This window comes from Maylandia zebra, linkage group LG4 (assembly GCF_041146795.1).
Source record: "Maylandia zebra isolate NMK-2024a linkage group LG4, Mzebra_GT3a, whole genome shotgun sequence".
NCBI classification, from domain to species: domain Eukaryota; kingdom Metazoa; phylum Chordata; class Actinopteri; order Cichliformes; family Cichlidae; genus Maylandia; species Maylandia zebra.
In genome coordinates this window covers 25,790,063-25,803,292 of record NC_135170.1, presented here as the reverse complement: position 1 = coordinate 25,803,292, position 13,230 = coordinate 25,790,063, and the positions used below count along the sequence as shown (strand labels likewise).

General features: G+C 38.8%; 1 protein-coding gene across 4 annotated transcripts; it reads right to left on the bottom strand.

Annotated features, from left to right (window-relative positions):
* Positions 1-261: 261 nt before the first annotated feature.
* On the bottom strand, positions 262-12,950 carry gmip (GEM interacting protein). Of its 4 annotated transcripts, none has more exons than XM_004559569.2 (21): positions 12,696-12,950; positions 11,352-11,439; positions 10,751-10,847; positions 10,523-10,562; positions 8,562-8,687; positions 7,185-7,249; positions 6,926-7,033; positions 6,760-6,840; positions 6,257-6,418; positions 5,944-6,081; positions 5,323-5,513; positions 5,038-5,123; positions 4,892-4,954; positions 4,698-4,769; positions 4,451-4,593; positions 4,176-4,352; positions 3,961-4,098; positions 3,659-3,858; positions 3,178-3,502; positions 2,558-2,660; positions 262-1,753 (listed from the first exon to the last, which is right to left on the bottom strand). In XM_004559569.2, exons 1-21 carry the CDS (start codon positions 12,739-12,741, stop codon positions 1,119-1,121), a joined length of 3,084 nt encoding a protein of 1,027 aa, XP_004559626.2. In that variant the 5' UTR covers positions 12,742-12,950; the 3' UTR covers positions 262-1,118. The 4 variants fall into 4 exon arrangements, with proteins under 4 accessions (XP_004559626.2, XP_004559627.2, XP_004559628.2 ...); XM_004559570.2 differs by having other exon boundaries at positions 2,558-2,657; XM_004559572.3 differs by lacking the exon at positions 2,558-2,660 and having other exon boundaries at positions 1,612-1,753.
* Between the last annotated feature and the right edge of the window lie 280 nt (positions 12,951-13,230).

The window sequence follows — 13,230 nt, the reverse complement described above, 5'->3', positions numbered from 1 at the left end:
AGAAAAGGAGGGAGGGAGAAGGTGCGGAAAATGATGAGGGAAGATGAGTGATAATACAGCCTATTGATAACTCAGATGGGGAGGATCTTTTGCATTTGTGCTCACGGTTACACGGAAACTTAAAAGGGCACAGCTAAGGTGAAACAACTTGTGATGACATATCAGCCCCTTTCACACAGGAAAACATATTTAAGTTTTTGTTGTATTATACACCAAAACTGTCTGAGTTTGATGCAAAAATATCAAAAGAACAAAGCCGAATGAAGATGATATCACTTTACTCCTTCTAGACATCAGGAAATGTTGCTTCACTCCATTTACTTACACCAGGCTGTAAAATCAAACAGGTGCAGGCACTAAAATGCTGACATGGAAGTAAAAAAAAGTGTCATGTCCAAACGCAGAGCACTGAAATTAAAGATAAAAGGTTTATTGCCTTTTCACTATTTTGTCTGACATGCTTTTCCCGCATACTGAGAGAGGACCGCCCCCTTGTGTTAAAACAAGAAAGGTGCATTAAGCTAAAAATGATCAGTGTTAGGGTCAAGGACACCAGTAAAGGCATATATTTGTTTACAGACTATAACATTTTTCATTTATAGGCAATAATACATTGGGAAAGCACAACAAATGTAAAACAGCATTATATCGATGACACTGCATTTTACAAATATTCATTACAGTTTGTTCGGGTCAAAACCGTTATACTCAGGTGCTAGTTTGTATCTTTTCACCTCGCCTACTAATTAAGTCAAAACACAAGAGCTAATTAAAAAAATAATATATAAACTTCTCATGTGTGGTCTGTTTAGTGAACTGCTGGATTATCAACAGACCAAAATCTAAAGAAGATTAAGTGTTAATCCAAGCAGGCACCAGGATTGAACTTTTCCATGTGTTTCATATGTTAGTTCAGTAGGTTTGATGACTAAAGACTTTGTGTTCCTGTGGTGACATTTGCACCTAAAATGTGGATGTATTCTATTCATAATAAAGGCATAATAATGGTAATATTGACAGAAGCATTTGTTGTTACATACAATAATGGTCATATTAATGATGTCCTTTGCTGTATGTGAAATCATTCCAGTGAACCATCTGCAGATTTGTATCTTCCCTCAGACAAAGAGCTGCTCATCCTTCCCTGAGTGGCTGCGTCTCAGCCTTAGACCAGACAGGATCTTCTGGGCTGGTGAGGTAACATTTTTCTCAACGGGAATTGTCTTTGGTGACGAACACAGATGGTGATAATGTCCAGTACTCTGCTTGTTATTGCTCTGATTTATGTTGCGATTTGCTCGACATCCTCCTGCCACCTCTTCAGCAGCCTGCGTTGCACTGGATGCTGTAGAAGGTGAAAGTGGTGCATACGTAGAGTCCAAGCCCAGCATGTACTGCACAACCTCACGGGGGCTTAGTGGGGCATCCATTTTATTCTCTGTGTCAGTAGTCACATGCTGGGGCTCAAGAATGCCCTCATAATGGATATCTATGTCTCGAGAAAGTCTTTGTGCCCCTGGCTCTGGAGAAGAGCTGCGACTGCTGTCTGCACTTCCTGTGTGGCCCCTCGGTTGAGGTGCAGCCTGTCTGGCTGCAGATGCTGGGTTCGAGACTCGGGTTCCTGTATTATGATGTCGGTGATACTTCACAGGCTGTCTGGTGAAACGGTAGTATGGCTGGACTCCTAAATCAGAGATAGCTTCTCCTACCATCTCACCCTGAGGATCACTTGATACATCTCTCATAGCCAGGACTGGAGCAGTAGAAGGATAAGCATGCGATTCACAAAGTTAAGCATTTCCAACACCAGTTATTGATTATTTTGCTTAAAAAAACCAAAATCATTCTATATGATATATAGTGCAACTTGACTTGAAATCGAGGACTTTTGAAGCTGCTGTTTTAGCAACAGAGAAGAGAGCCCCTCAGAAACACAGCGAAAGTACAGAAAGCAAAGAATGGTTTGAGCCTCAGACTTTCCAAATCCCCAAACTCCAAAATCTAACTTTGTGTTGTCCAAATTCATACAAAAACTCAAATGTCAAACTGCAAATTCCAAAAGAAATGATCATATTATAATTAAAATCACACGAATTAATTCCTTAATTCCACAAAGACTATCCCCGACAAAACGTACTCAACCAAATTCAGCCACTTTTACTGAATAGCAACATATAAGGAAGTCCTACTTCTAAAGATAACTGGATGATGTACGCAAAGTAATTAAAAAAAAACAGACATTTTAAGTATTCTACACCTACATAATCTCACCCTTAGAAACACAAGCTACTTTGTAACTGTAAATTAGAACCAACCCCCTGTGTGCAAGAAATTAAGCAAAACACTTGGGAGCTGTTTGGTAATACCTACAAGAGGATTATTTAAGACATGTCCTCAAGTAGCAAAACTACAAGCTGACACAAGAGAGAATTCGTTGTACTTGGCAACTGAAAATGTCAACATCTTTAGGTTTCACAGGACATAGACACAGTGGATAAATTAATTTGCTGACCTGCTCTAGTCAGGAGTAACTTCTCTATCACTATGCCCCGCCTACCTGCTCTCTCACTGGCTTCAGCGCTGAGCTGGTCCACTGCCTCATTGGATGAAGACTTGTCAGATATATAACCCTCGCTTGACTCTCTCTTGATTCGATTCTGCTGGAATGACACAAGTTGAGTGGTGGATTACAGACCACATCTAAACCTGCAGCACTGCATTATTATAGGATTCCTACCGGGGGAATGACTACTTGGGATGAGTCTTTTTTTTTTTTTTTTTTTATTAGGTACAAATATAAAAAGTTTTTACTCTCCTAAAGAAAGGTGATATCCTTTTTGTGTTTTAATTCTTTTGATGCAACCCAGCTAAAACCCCACAATTAGGTGAACTTTAAAAATCTTTTTTACAGGAAAGAGCTGTGTAAAGCAGAAAGTAAAAGCTAGAAAGACGGTCATGCAGGCCAGAGTGCAGAGGGCAGGAGAAATGCAGCAGTGTGCGTGAGGATCTTGTTAATCCTGATGGAAAAAACGTGAGGTTAAGGTGGCAAGTGTTAAGGCTCTTAAAAAACTGGTAAGTGTGTTTACTCTCACATGGTGTGAATGCTAAGCAACTGCTGCTTAAAAGGGAGCAGTTAAAAATTAGCCATAGATGTTTAAAGCGCACTGAAATACTTACTTCTACTGAGCGTGGCCGCTCTCTGGACGTGGTTTCATTTTCTGAGTCGAGATAAGCTACCCCATCCAAGGGGCAGGAACCTCTGGGAGGGGTGTCAGGAAGAGGTGCGGTAGGGGGTGGAGGAGGGGGTGTATCGGATCCCTGCTCCAGGCCGAAGATTTTGTTGTGGTGTGTGATGAGGAACTCAACAAGTACAGCCTGGTAGGTGGTCTCCAAGAGGGCAATCATTGACATGTCTGTCGACACTAGAGGGCGCAATAACGTTGGCCCAAAAACAATGCCTAAATTGCTGGGAGACATCTTGTTCTCGTAGTTTTCTGAAACTCTGTAAATAAACACATGAGACAAATTCAAGGACAGCTTAAGTTAAATTTGACTTAGAAGTCAAAGTCAGTGGTCCAGTATAGAAATAAGTAAATGTCATCTATCAGGTTTAGGCCAAGTTAAACTAGAGAGGTCTGTGGTGCCAGAGCATGCTCACCTTTGAAGATGAGATACAAGATGCTGCAAGGTGCTGTAGCAATATGGAGGAAGTCTGTGTAGTAGCTTTTGCAGGTTGTCAGTGATATCCATTATCTCATTAGTCTCTGGTGATGTCTCCCCATCATTCAGGTGCTGAATTGCTTTCCCCACCGCAACGAAATCATTGTACAGGTCAAAAGTTAGTAAGGGCTCAGGCAGCTGCAAGAGATAATATTGAAAATATTCAGTGCGATATCAGACAAAAAATTACATCTCTTGAATTGTGCAAAAATGAGGTTTGTATTTTAATATCTCCTTTACCTCCTTAAAGAAGTGCTTAAGGATAGAGGTGATGTCATGTGGTGAGAGGTCCGAGAGGTCCACTTGCTCTTTTTGTGTTTCAAAGGCATGGCAGAGCTTCTGAATGCGAGGCTTGGACCCACTCACGCGATACACACCCTAACAGAAATGATTATTAGATCACTATTCATACTTGACAACCAATGTATTTGTACCAGTGTGAGGATAAATAATACCTGGACAGAGAGAGCACGGCTCTCAATCTCAGATGTGCAGAGAATCACTACAAAGGGCACCTCATCTGGCCTGTCACGTGGCAGCAGAGAGAGGTCCACTCCAAACACCGATCCCTTCTTATGCTCACATTCTAGCTGACACACCTCCATACACTTCCTGTGCAAAGCTAGGCCACACTGAATGTGAGATAAAAAAGAGCTAATCTCATTAATAATCTCATGAAAGACAGTTTTCTGCCCATGTTACAATATATTCATCAAATGTGTAATCATACCTCTTCACATTCAACTCCACTGACAACAATATAGTTGTCACACTGCTTGCATTTGGCCATTTTGCTTTTCATTTTCTTGAGTCGATGTGATAGTGCAGCTCGCGAAACCTGTGGCACTTTGGCTGGCTGACTATCATTGTACTCTGGAGGAAGGTGGAGAAGATAGATTTATTTGCCAGCCAAGGATCAAATAAAAAATATACTCTATTAACATATTCTGTTCATGAAAAGAAAAGGAGGTAAGAACCTGATTCATCCCGGTCATCTAGGTCGTCTGATGACACTGTCAAAGTGGATGCGGTTTTACCCTGCCTCCTAGCTTCAGTTATATATTCCAAATAAAGCAAAAACACAGTTAATTTTTTTTTTTTAAAGTTCCGAGTTACGAGATGCATGTACTGTAAATTAAAAGTTAGATACAAAATGTAAGCCTGTGCCTACCAGGGCTAGACAGGGACTCCGAACTGCCTCCGATGCTCTCACTGTCACTATATCCAGTTTTCCCTTAGGTGAACCAACACACAAATATTATTAAAGAGAAAGATTTTTTTTTAATATAAAAAAGTATAATTAGGTGGAGCCCTTACTGCAATCACTGGATCGTCGCAAAGGACTATCATCTGCCATGAACGAGTCTGGCAGAGTGTTCAGAGCGCTGGTTTTTCTTTTGTTGCTTTAAAGAAAAGAAGTTATTGAAACAATTATTTTAATAAGTAAATAGGTGGAATATATCAAACATGTTTTCTATCCTATTTTATGACAAGGATATACACTCAAATACATCTGTCCCCACTGACACATGTTTATATGTTCACATTTATATTTAAAAACATGCTACATAAAAGAAGCAGCAATAAGTCCTTTTAACGCACCCTTTACCGTGAGGAACATACTCCTGGAAGGTAAATTTTTGGAGAATCTGCTCAGGGCGACGCTTACTGAGAACATACTGCAGATAGGGCTCACCAGACTCCTGGGCTCTGCATGTTACCTCCAGGTTGTGATAGCCAAGTGGAACAGGCTCTGCCTGCTGACGCTGGAAGTAGAACAGGTTCACTGTGACCTAATACAGAGAGAAGACATCATGTGGAGTCAAGGAAAAAAATTTTAATCAAAAAAAGTGATATAAAATATAAGAGTAGTGTTTTGCTCACAATTTACTTTTCATACCCGCAAAAAGTAAAAGAAAAAAAGAAAAAATATGCAAAGGAATCTTGTAATTTTATAAAACATGGTAGTTTTTTATTAAAATTCTTTATACTGTATGATGCAAAACATAAATCACTGCTTAGGTAGATTATTATTTTCAGGTACATTTTTGTATTAATCAAGCTGATTAACTACTAATAGTTAGACATGTTAACTTCTCTTCAGTGATTAGACTGTTCTTAGGTAATGATCCTGTAAATATATATGTAGCTATCCAAGACAACTTATAATATCAACTATATAGTAACACATATTCTATATTTATACCAAAATGAAGTACTGACCTCTTTGAGCACAGTGTCTCCTTGAAAGATGAGCTTACGAATGTGTGAAATGATTCTTTCTTTCACCTTCACTAACTCATCTTGGTGGCTCTTTGCATCAGTCACACACTGTTTATATGTCAACTCTGCCTCTAACACCTGTGAGGACAGAAAGAAAATCTAAGTGGATATGCAATCTGTGTTTTCCTCTTTTTGCATCGTCTCATAAGCCATTATTAAGGATACCAAAAAATATTTACTTTTTGTTTGCTGAAACCTTAGGCCCTTATTTCTACAGATTATACAGTATTTAGTCTATTAACATGACACTCACCTTAGTCTGAGCTTCATCCTTAGACTTCCTCCTCTTATCTAGTGTTTTGCTTCCTACTGTGTCATCTGCAGCCTTAGCAGAGACAGCTTTCGCCTTTTCTAGCTCATCACAGCGCTGGAAGTACTGTTGCTTGGCCTTTTTATAAGCTGTAACTGCTTCATTCTGAAAACGAGGAAGGGAGATACACAGAGTGGAGAACACTGTTTATTACTGGCACAAACTTTAGCACAACATACGAGAAAGGAAACATGTTGGTTACATCCATAACAGACAAAACAACATATACATGACATGCAAACAAGTATACTGTCCACTGTTTATACAATTTATACACAGATACTAATTTTAGATGAACTGAGACAAAAATATGTAATGATTCTGGCAACAATTTTACTATTTTCATGTACAGTCTAATATGACTTTAATAGATACCAACAAGTTCACTAACGGTGCAAATAACTCTGCTTAACGTCAACCAATACCAGGAGTGATTATTTACTTACCATCCTCCTTTGTTCTCTTGCCCACTGCTCTTTAAATTCTCTGCGCCACTTATCAATCTCATTTCTCTTTGCACTCAAGGCCTTTGAGACAGAGAATCGATATTTAACACATCTACATCTAAACATTAGAGATGGTTTTAGATGATGTGTTTGTAGGCTTCTATACCTGGTAACAGCGACTTTGCAGCAGATCAGAAGTCCTTCTAGCGTTCAGACAATTTTTGATGTCTTGTTCTAGAGCCAGTGTGTAGATGTACTGTAATGGCATCATTTCCTGCATAGACAAGAGCAAAGAAAGAGAAACGCCACAGTCTAAGAAAGAGAAATGCCACAGTCTCTGTTCTAGGCACCATTATAAGTAACCCATTGTGATGTACTTTAGCAATCATTGGTACAGTTTTTGTCAAGTATCCAGTAAACCATACCTGTTGGAGTACATTGGTTTTTGCTCCTTCAGCCGTCTTCATTATACTTTTTGCAAATTCCTGCTCTGCAAAGAAAAAAAACAAACTTTTTTTTTTCTTTTTTATGTAAAAATAAAAAACACAGGTATGGTACATAAAGATAAAAAAAACACAAGTAGAATCCACTGAAATTCTTGCACTATACTGAACATTTTTGGACATTACCTATCTTCTGTGTCTCTTCACAAGTCTGACATTTGATGAATAACCTATGCAGCACCCACAGAATAACTAGAACCTGTAGTGTGGTCAAATCTAACCTGTGTCTATTTTGAAGTTAAAAGAGGAATTAATTTGGTTAAAAATACCTGTGGTTTGCATTTTGCATCAGTTCAAGAACTGCAACAGGAAATGAACCAAGCTGATGTCAGTATGATCTCACTCACACTGTGCAAGTACTGATACAAACACTAAGTCAACAGCAGTTTGTGATCTGACTGCTCTCTTTGAGCAATGGGCTCTATACTGTTAGCAAACTCAATGTGTTGCTTTACTGTGTAATCACTAGTTTGGGGCTGAGCTTCACCCAGCATTACTCATGTGTTATCATTGCCTAACTGATCTCCTTACACACTTGAGGTTGGTAACTGTTGCTCTGTGTTTTGAATGATAACACTAGTATCAGGTAGTGATGTCAAAGTATATTGACATCACTACCTGAACTCATAGGATCTGAAAAGGCTCACAGAAGAGGAATCGCTGTGTACTCCAAAGGCAAGTAGTGTCTTTTATTGCCCTCCTCTTTTCAGCTAATCTGCTCTTTAATCCTTTCTGTTTGTGTGTAGCGTGCAGTTCTCTGGAAGGACTGCATAAACTCACATCCTCTTTAACAGAAATAATCCAGGCAGGAGATGAAAATTACTCGATGGTACTCCAGCTAATACTAAAAATGCATGTATTATGATTTTTCTTTCTTAATGGGTAATACAAAGCAGCAATCCAATCTTCAGTGTGCACCTCTTCTCCTTACAGGGTGACTACTGCAGCACTATTTCAAATGTTATTATATCAAAGCAAACAAAAAAAACAACAACAACCATTTGCTCTAACTCTAGATGAAAATACTAGGACACATTCACTTATACCTAACCTACTTGCATGAAATGATCATTTACTAACACTTTAAACCAATTAATGTTGGTACTACTCTAAGACTACTGACTTCATAGTGGATCAAAATTATTTTCATTTATATTGTACACATTATGGCTTTGCATTTTGTAAGAAATCCACCTATTCTTGTTTCTGTGTGCGGTTTCTATTCAAATATGCCATCTACGATAAGACACAAAATTTGCATGTTACACTACTATTTCCTTTACTCAGCTGTGTATTTACCCAAGCTGATTCTCTTCTCCATCCAGGCAAGAAGGTCTTTGGCATATCGGCACCACAACTTGGCGTACTGCAGCGCCGTCTCCACTCCATCCTCACAGCGACATAGGGCCAGGTCTGCTTCTTGGACTGTGAGAGAGTACATCATCATAATGGTAGGCTCAAGGTGTACCCAGGAATTACACTGTAATAGCACCTAATATCCCCTTTTCTCAAGAAAACGTTTAGTCTGTCCTTAAGTGATATTAATGGTCCCAGACTATATCTGACAACATAAAGAAATTTAAAAATCAAATACCAGTTTAAAAAAAAGATATACACAAACCCAAAACAGGAAATAATGGCTGGATATGACAAGTCATAGCTGCTCCTCAGAGTAAAGGTCCTGCAGTTTCCAGAAGGTGAGAGCAAACTCTAGCATGTATACTAAAATATACATTAGTTTGTCGGTAAAAAACAAAGAAAAACCCCCTCTTAAATTAGTCCTATGTCTCACAGTTGACAGAAAAAGGATGTAACTAGAGAGAGGACAGCCCCAAAACAAACTGCTTTAGCTAAATAACTTCCCTCCTCTCTCTTCCCTTTTGCCTGGCCCCTCCCTCTCACACCTGTTCACTCGTAGTCAGCTACTGACACAAGCCATGTTGTGAGAGCACATAACAGCACACTAGCATGTTGTTATAGCGCTACTGTGGTCACCAAGGCAGGGCGTTAATACGATAACCACTCTTCTTCCTCTGTGAGTCACACTAGTGCAGGGTGGATGATGTATCTGTGACAGTCACATGGTCTAACAAAAGCTCCCTACACTACTTTCTCAATGTGTTCCACTTCCAGCACAACCTTCGCAAATAAATGCAATATTTTTTTTTCTTTTAACCAAAGCTGATGCATTTCAGCAACTTTCACTTCTTCTAGCGGTCCATTGTGCAGTGCTTTAAAACATGCAAGCATGTTATGACAGAGAGGCAGATTTTATACTGCTCTTCCCCTTCAGATAGCTGCCAAATCCAGTTAGAGTGGTAGGAAAAAAAATCAAACCAGACTTTCTTCTGCCATCATGCGCAGCCCACAAAATAGAACATGCAATTCCAGAGATATGTTAGGTTTTGTGCTATGGGTGACCTCTCTTAGCCTTTCCTCTCTAGGGAGAGCTCTGAGCACTTTCAGAAATCAATCCTTTGGAGTTCAAGCACTTGGAATAAGGATTATTCAAGTCAAGTCCAGAATGCAGAGTGACAGGGTTTAGAGGAGCGTTGAATCAGGTTTATCTCCTGGCATGTGAGAGAGCAAGCGTGCTAAGGTGGTGTGGGGGAGGTGTTCTTGAGAAGAGCTTCTATGCCCCAAGAATACATTTGACATTGCTCACCATCCAAGTTTAACACAGTGTGCCTCTGTAATATCTTATCTTACCATGTGCCTATAATTTGAGTCAAACTGAAGTTTTTGCACTTAGCCCAAAGTCCCACTGTAGACTATGAGTAAGTCTGGTGCATTTATCCATCTGACTTGTATTTATGCCATAGACCATGTAACAGGAGATTTCTGTGACTCTCTTTTTTCCACTAGTCTAATGTAAAAACTGAGAGCAGCTGTCCCCTGCTTTAATCCTCTCTCTTTAGCCTAATCTTGTTACAGAGGGATCGTTACAACTCACAGCTGATTATAAGACAATAAATAAATGTTGAAGAAGAGTATTTGTAAAGTGTCACAGGCAGTAGCTCCTGCTACATCTAATGATCCGACGGGATGAAGGATAGTATCCTGTCAGTCCCAGGAAGGTTAGTGCTAGGTTAAACAGGTGACTGAACCACTTCAGCAACAGGTTCACAGTGTAAAGGAATGTCGCATTGAGACCAACTGTTTATAACAGCTGTCGTTATTCACTGACCCTGACCAGAGAGCATGCAGACAATAACACACTCATTTGGGCTTTTTCATCCCTTCTGTCACACAAACCATACCTGTCTGAGTTCCATCCACGTCATTGGGTTCGGCACATATCTGTGGACAAAGTGCATCTTCAAACTGGTGGAACTCTACAACTCTATCAAAGCACATCTAATCGTCTAAAAACAAACCATCATTTGAAAACTGAACCTGAGCTAAACTTTAGCATAAACAACAGCATAAATGACAGGCCTTTGATTAAGTAGGTCATTCACTACATTCAAAAGGTATTTATTTCTTACAGTCACGTCATGTTGCTCTGTGGTCTCTGCAGTTTCTACAGAGATAGGTTCTGAGATGGACTGGGAGTCAATCTCTGCTAGCAGATCATCCCCTGAGCTGAGCACAGAAAGAATGTATAAGGAGAGAAACATATTTGTCAAGGAATATGCCAGCAAGCATATGCTACTGGGCCTTTTAGTACCATAAACAAGCCCCTTAAGAACCTTTCAAGGTCCAGTTTATGTATTTTTATCATCTTAACTATATTCACCACTGCACCTTTGCTTTAGAGAAATGTTATAAACAGTTTCCAGTCAGTGCTTCTAATAAAATATGAGTCACAATCAGGATAGATTAAACCAGACATGGCAATGCTAATATAGAAAGTTATTAAACCTTTAGTTAAAAGCTTGCACTAGATAAATATACCGACAGATCATACATAATTGAGTTCATGTTGATGGATTATTAAATGATAAAATATAAATTAATAATTCCATCCTCAAGAGCTTCTTATCATTTTCCATCTCTAGACCATTTGAAATACCAATTCACTAACCACAGTTTTTACTTAGCACCCGAGTGATGCAGGAGAAAAGGGTTGCACAAGGTAATACTTACGAAGAGATGAAAGATAAATCAAGGTTATCAAAATCTCGGAAGATCTCACTGTATCGTTTTGTTTCCGATTTCTGCACTCGTTTCACATCTGAAATGAGAAATGTAAAAGCTAAGATACACACAAACTTTACATTGTATTTATGTTACATAGAGTAAACGGTGATCCTGACATGTGTACCCTTCCCCCACCCCGAAAGAGCACAAACTATATAGAAATGCATATTATACCACAGTATCAAAGCTAGTTCATCAAGTATATGCCAACATTTGGTAGCTTGCAAACACACAGATACACACATAGATGAACTGAAAAAAGGATCCAGTTCAAAAAAATAATCAAACTTAGCTTCTCATAAAATCCTATCTGACAGCATTTGCACTTAATGTGAAATAAAACTGACACATTTTGTTGCTTAAACTTTTGTGCTTTTGTGCAACACTTTGACCGTTTATAACCCTCTGACATAGCAAAAAGTTAAAAACTGATAATTCACAATAGGTGTAACAAATGTAAAAAAGAAATCACTCGCTCAGAGAGGCCTCCATTTTGGTCAACCACATCCTGCTTGCAGTTTGTGTCACGTCCCATCGTGTACATAGAGTCCTTGTTTTTCACACCACCAGTGTTTCAGCTCAAGAATAAGAGCTGACAGGAAAGTAAGATGTTTCAGCAAAATTTGAACACAGTTTTCCAATGTAGTTGCACTTAACTCTGACAGTTGTGTTTGCTGTTTACCCGCAACATTTGCAAAAGCTACTTGCATGAATTGAGGCTACACTGCAACAAGCTTCTGAATAGAAACTTTCAAGCAAAGAAACATTTCTAATTTCTAGTGTGTCAAATGACACAAAAGTCTCCAAAACATTAGTTTTAAAAGAAGTGGACAGTCTTGGCTTTTTGGAAAGATTAGGCTAATTCTGCTGAATAAAAATACAGAAGTTAAACAAAAAGACAGAACAAGAACCTTTAAAAAAAAGAGTTCAGGAAGTTCATCAACAAGGAGGATGCTGCACAGCAGCAGAAATCTTCTGACAGACTCATTAACAAAGGCACTTTATGCATGCAGCGTCTGCATGCACCCACATGAATACCCATGTCATAATGGCGCTACACTGCTTTGAGTAGATTTCCAGTAACACAAACCAAAATAATATTTGGCAATTAAAAAGTTTGGGGTTTCTTCAAATGAAGAAAAATGTGTATTAATAGCAAAAAAATTTGAACATTTTGAAAGGAAAGAAAACAGATTTAAGTTTCATTTAAGCATGGGCAAGTTGATATTTAGAGTAAAGGATACAATTTACTCAAAATGACCACATGTCATATATCTTATTTGTGCTCACCTGTGCCTTGAGTAGAATCCTTGTTTTCCACTAAATCTTCTTCCATTTCTGCGCTATTTCCACAGTAGGCAGACCCTAACAACACCTCTCACACATTATCTCGCATCAGGGTCAAACTACAATACACAGTAAAACACTTTGTATTTGAAGTGGTAGGAAATCAGGACTGTAGTTTAAACACAGCGATATAAAGCTGAGCCCCAAGCGCGCTGATATGCAAGTTCTTAAAATGATCTTCCTCTGGTAGAGTGAAGGTTGGCCAATGTTTTCGCCATCAAGGGGAAGAGGAAGTGTATCTTACAGTCACTGGAGGCCCCACCTACATTGTCTAACCATATATAGTGAAAAGGTACCACTGTGATAAATTTGTATTGTCGTAGTAAGAAAGATTGTTCCTTAAATATTGGCATGTACCACTGTAATGTAACAATTACACTTCAGAAAACATATCTTGGTTAAAACCAACTTGGTTAAAAATTAGTATATACTAAACACAGTTGTTAATATATATAATAAGTTATTTAAGAAACATTAT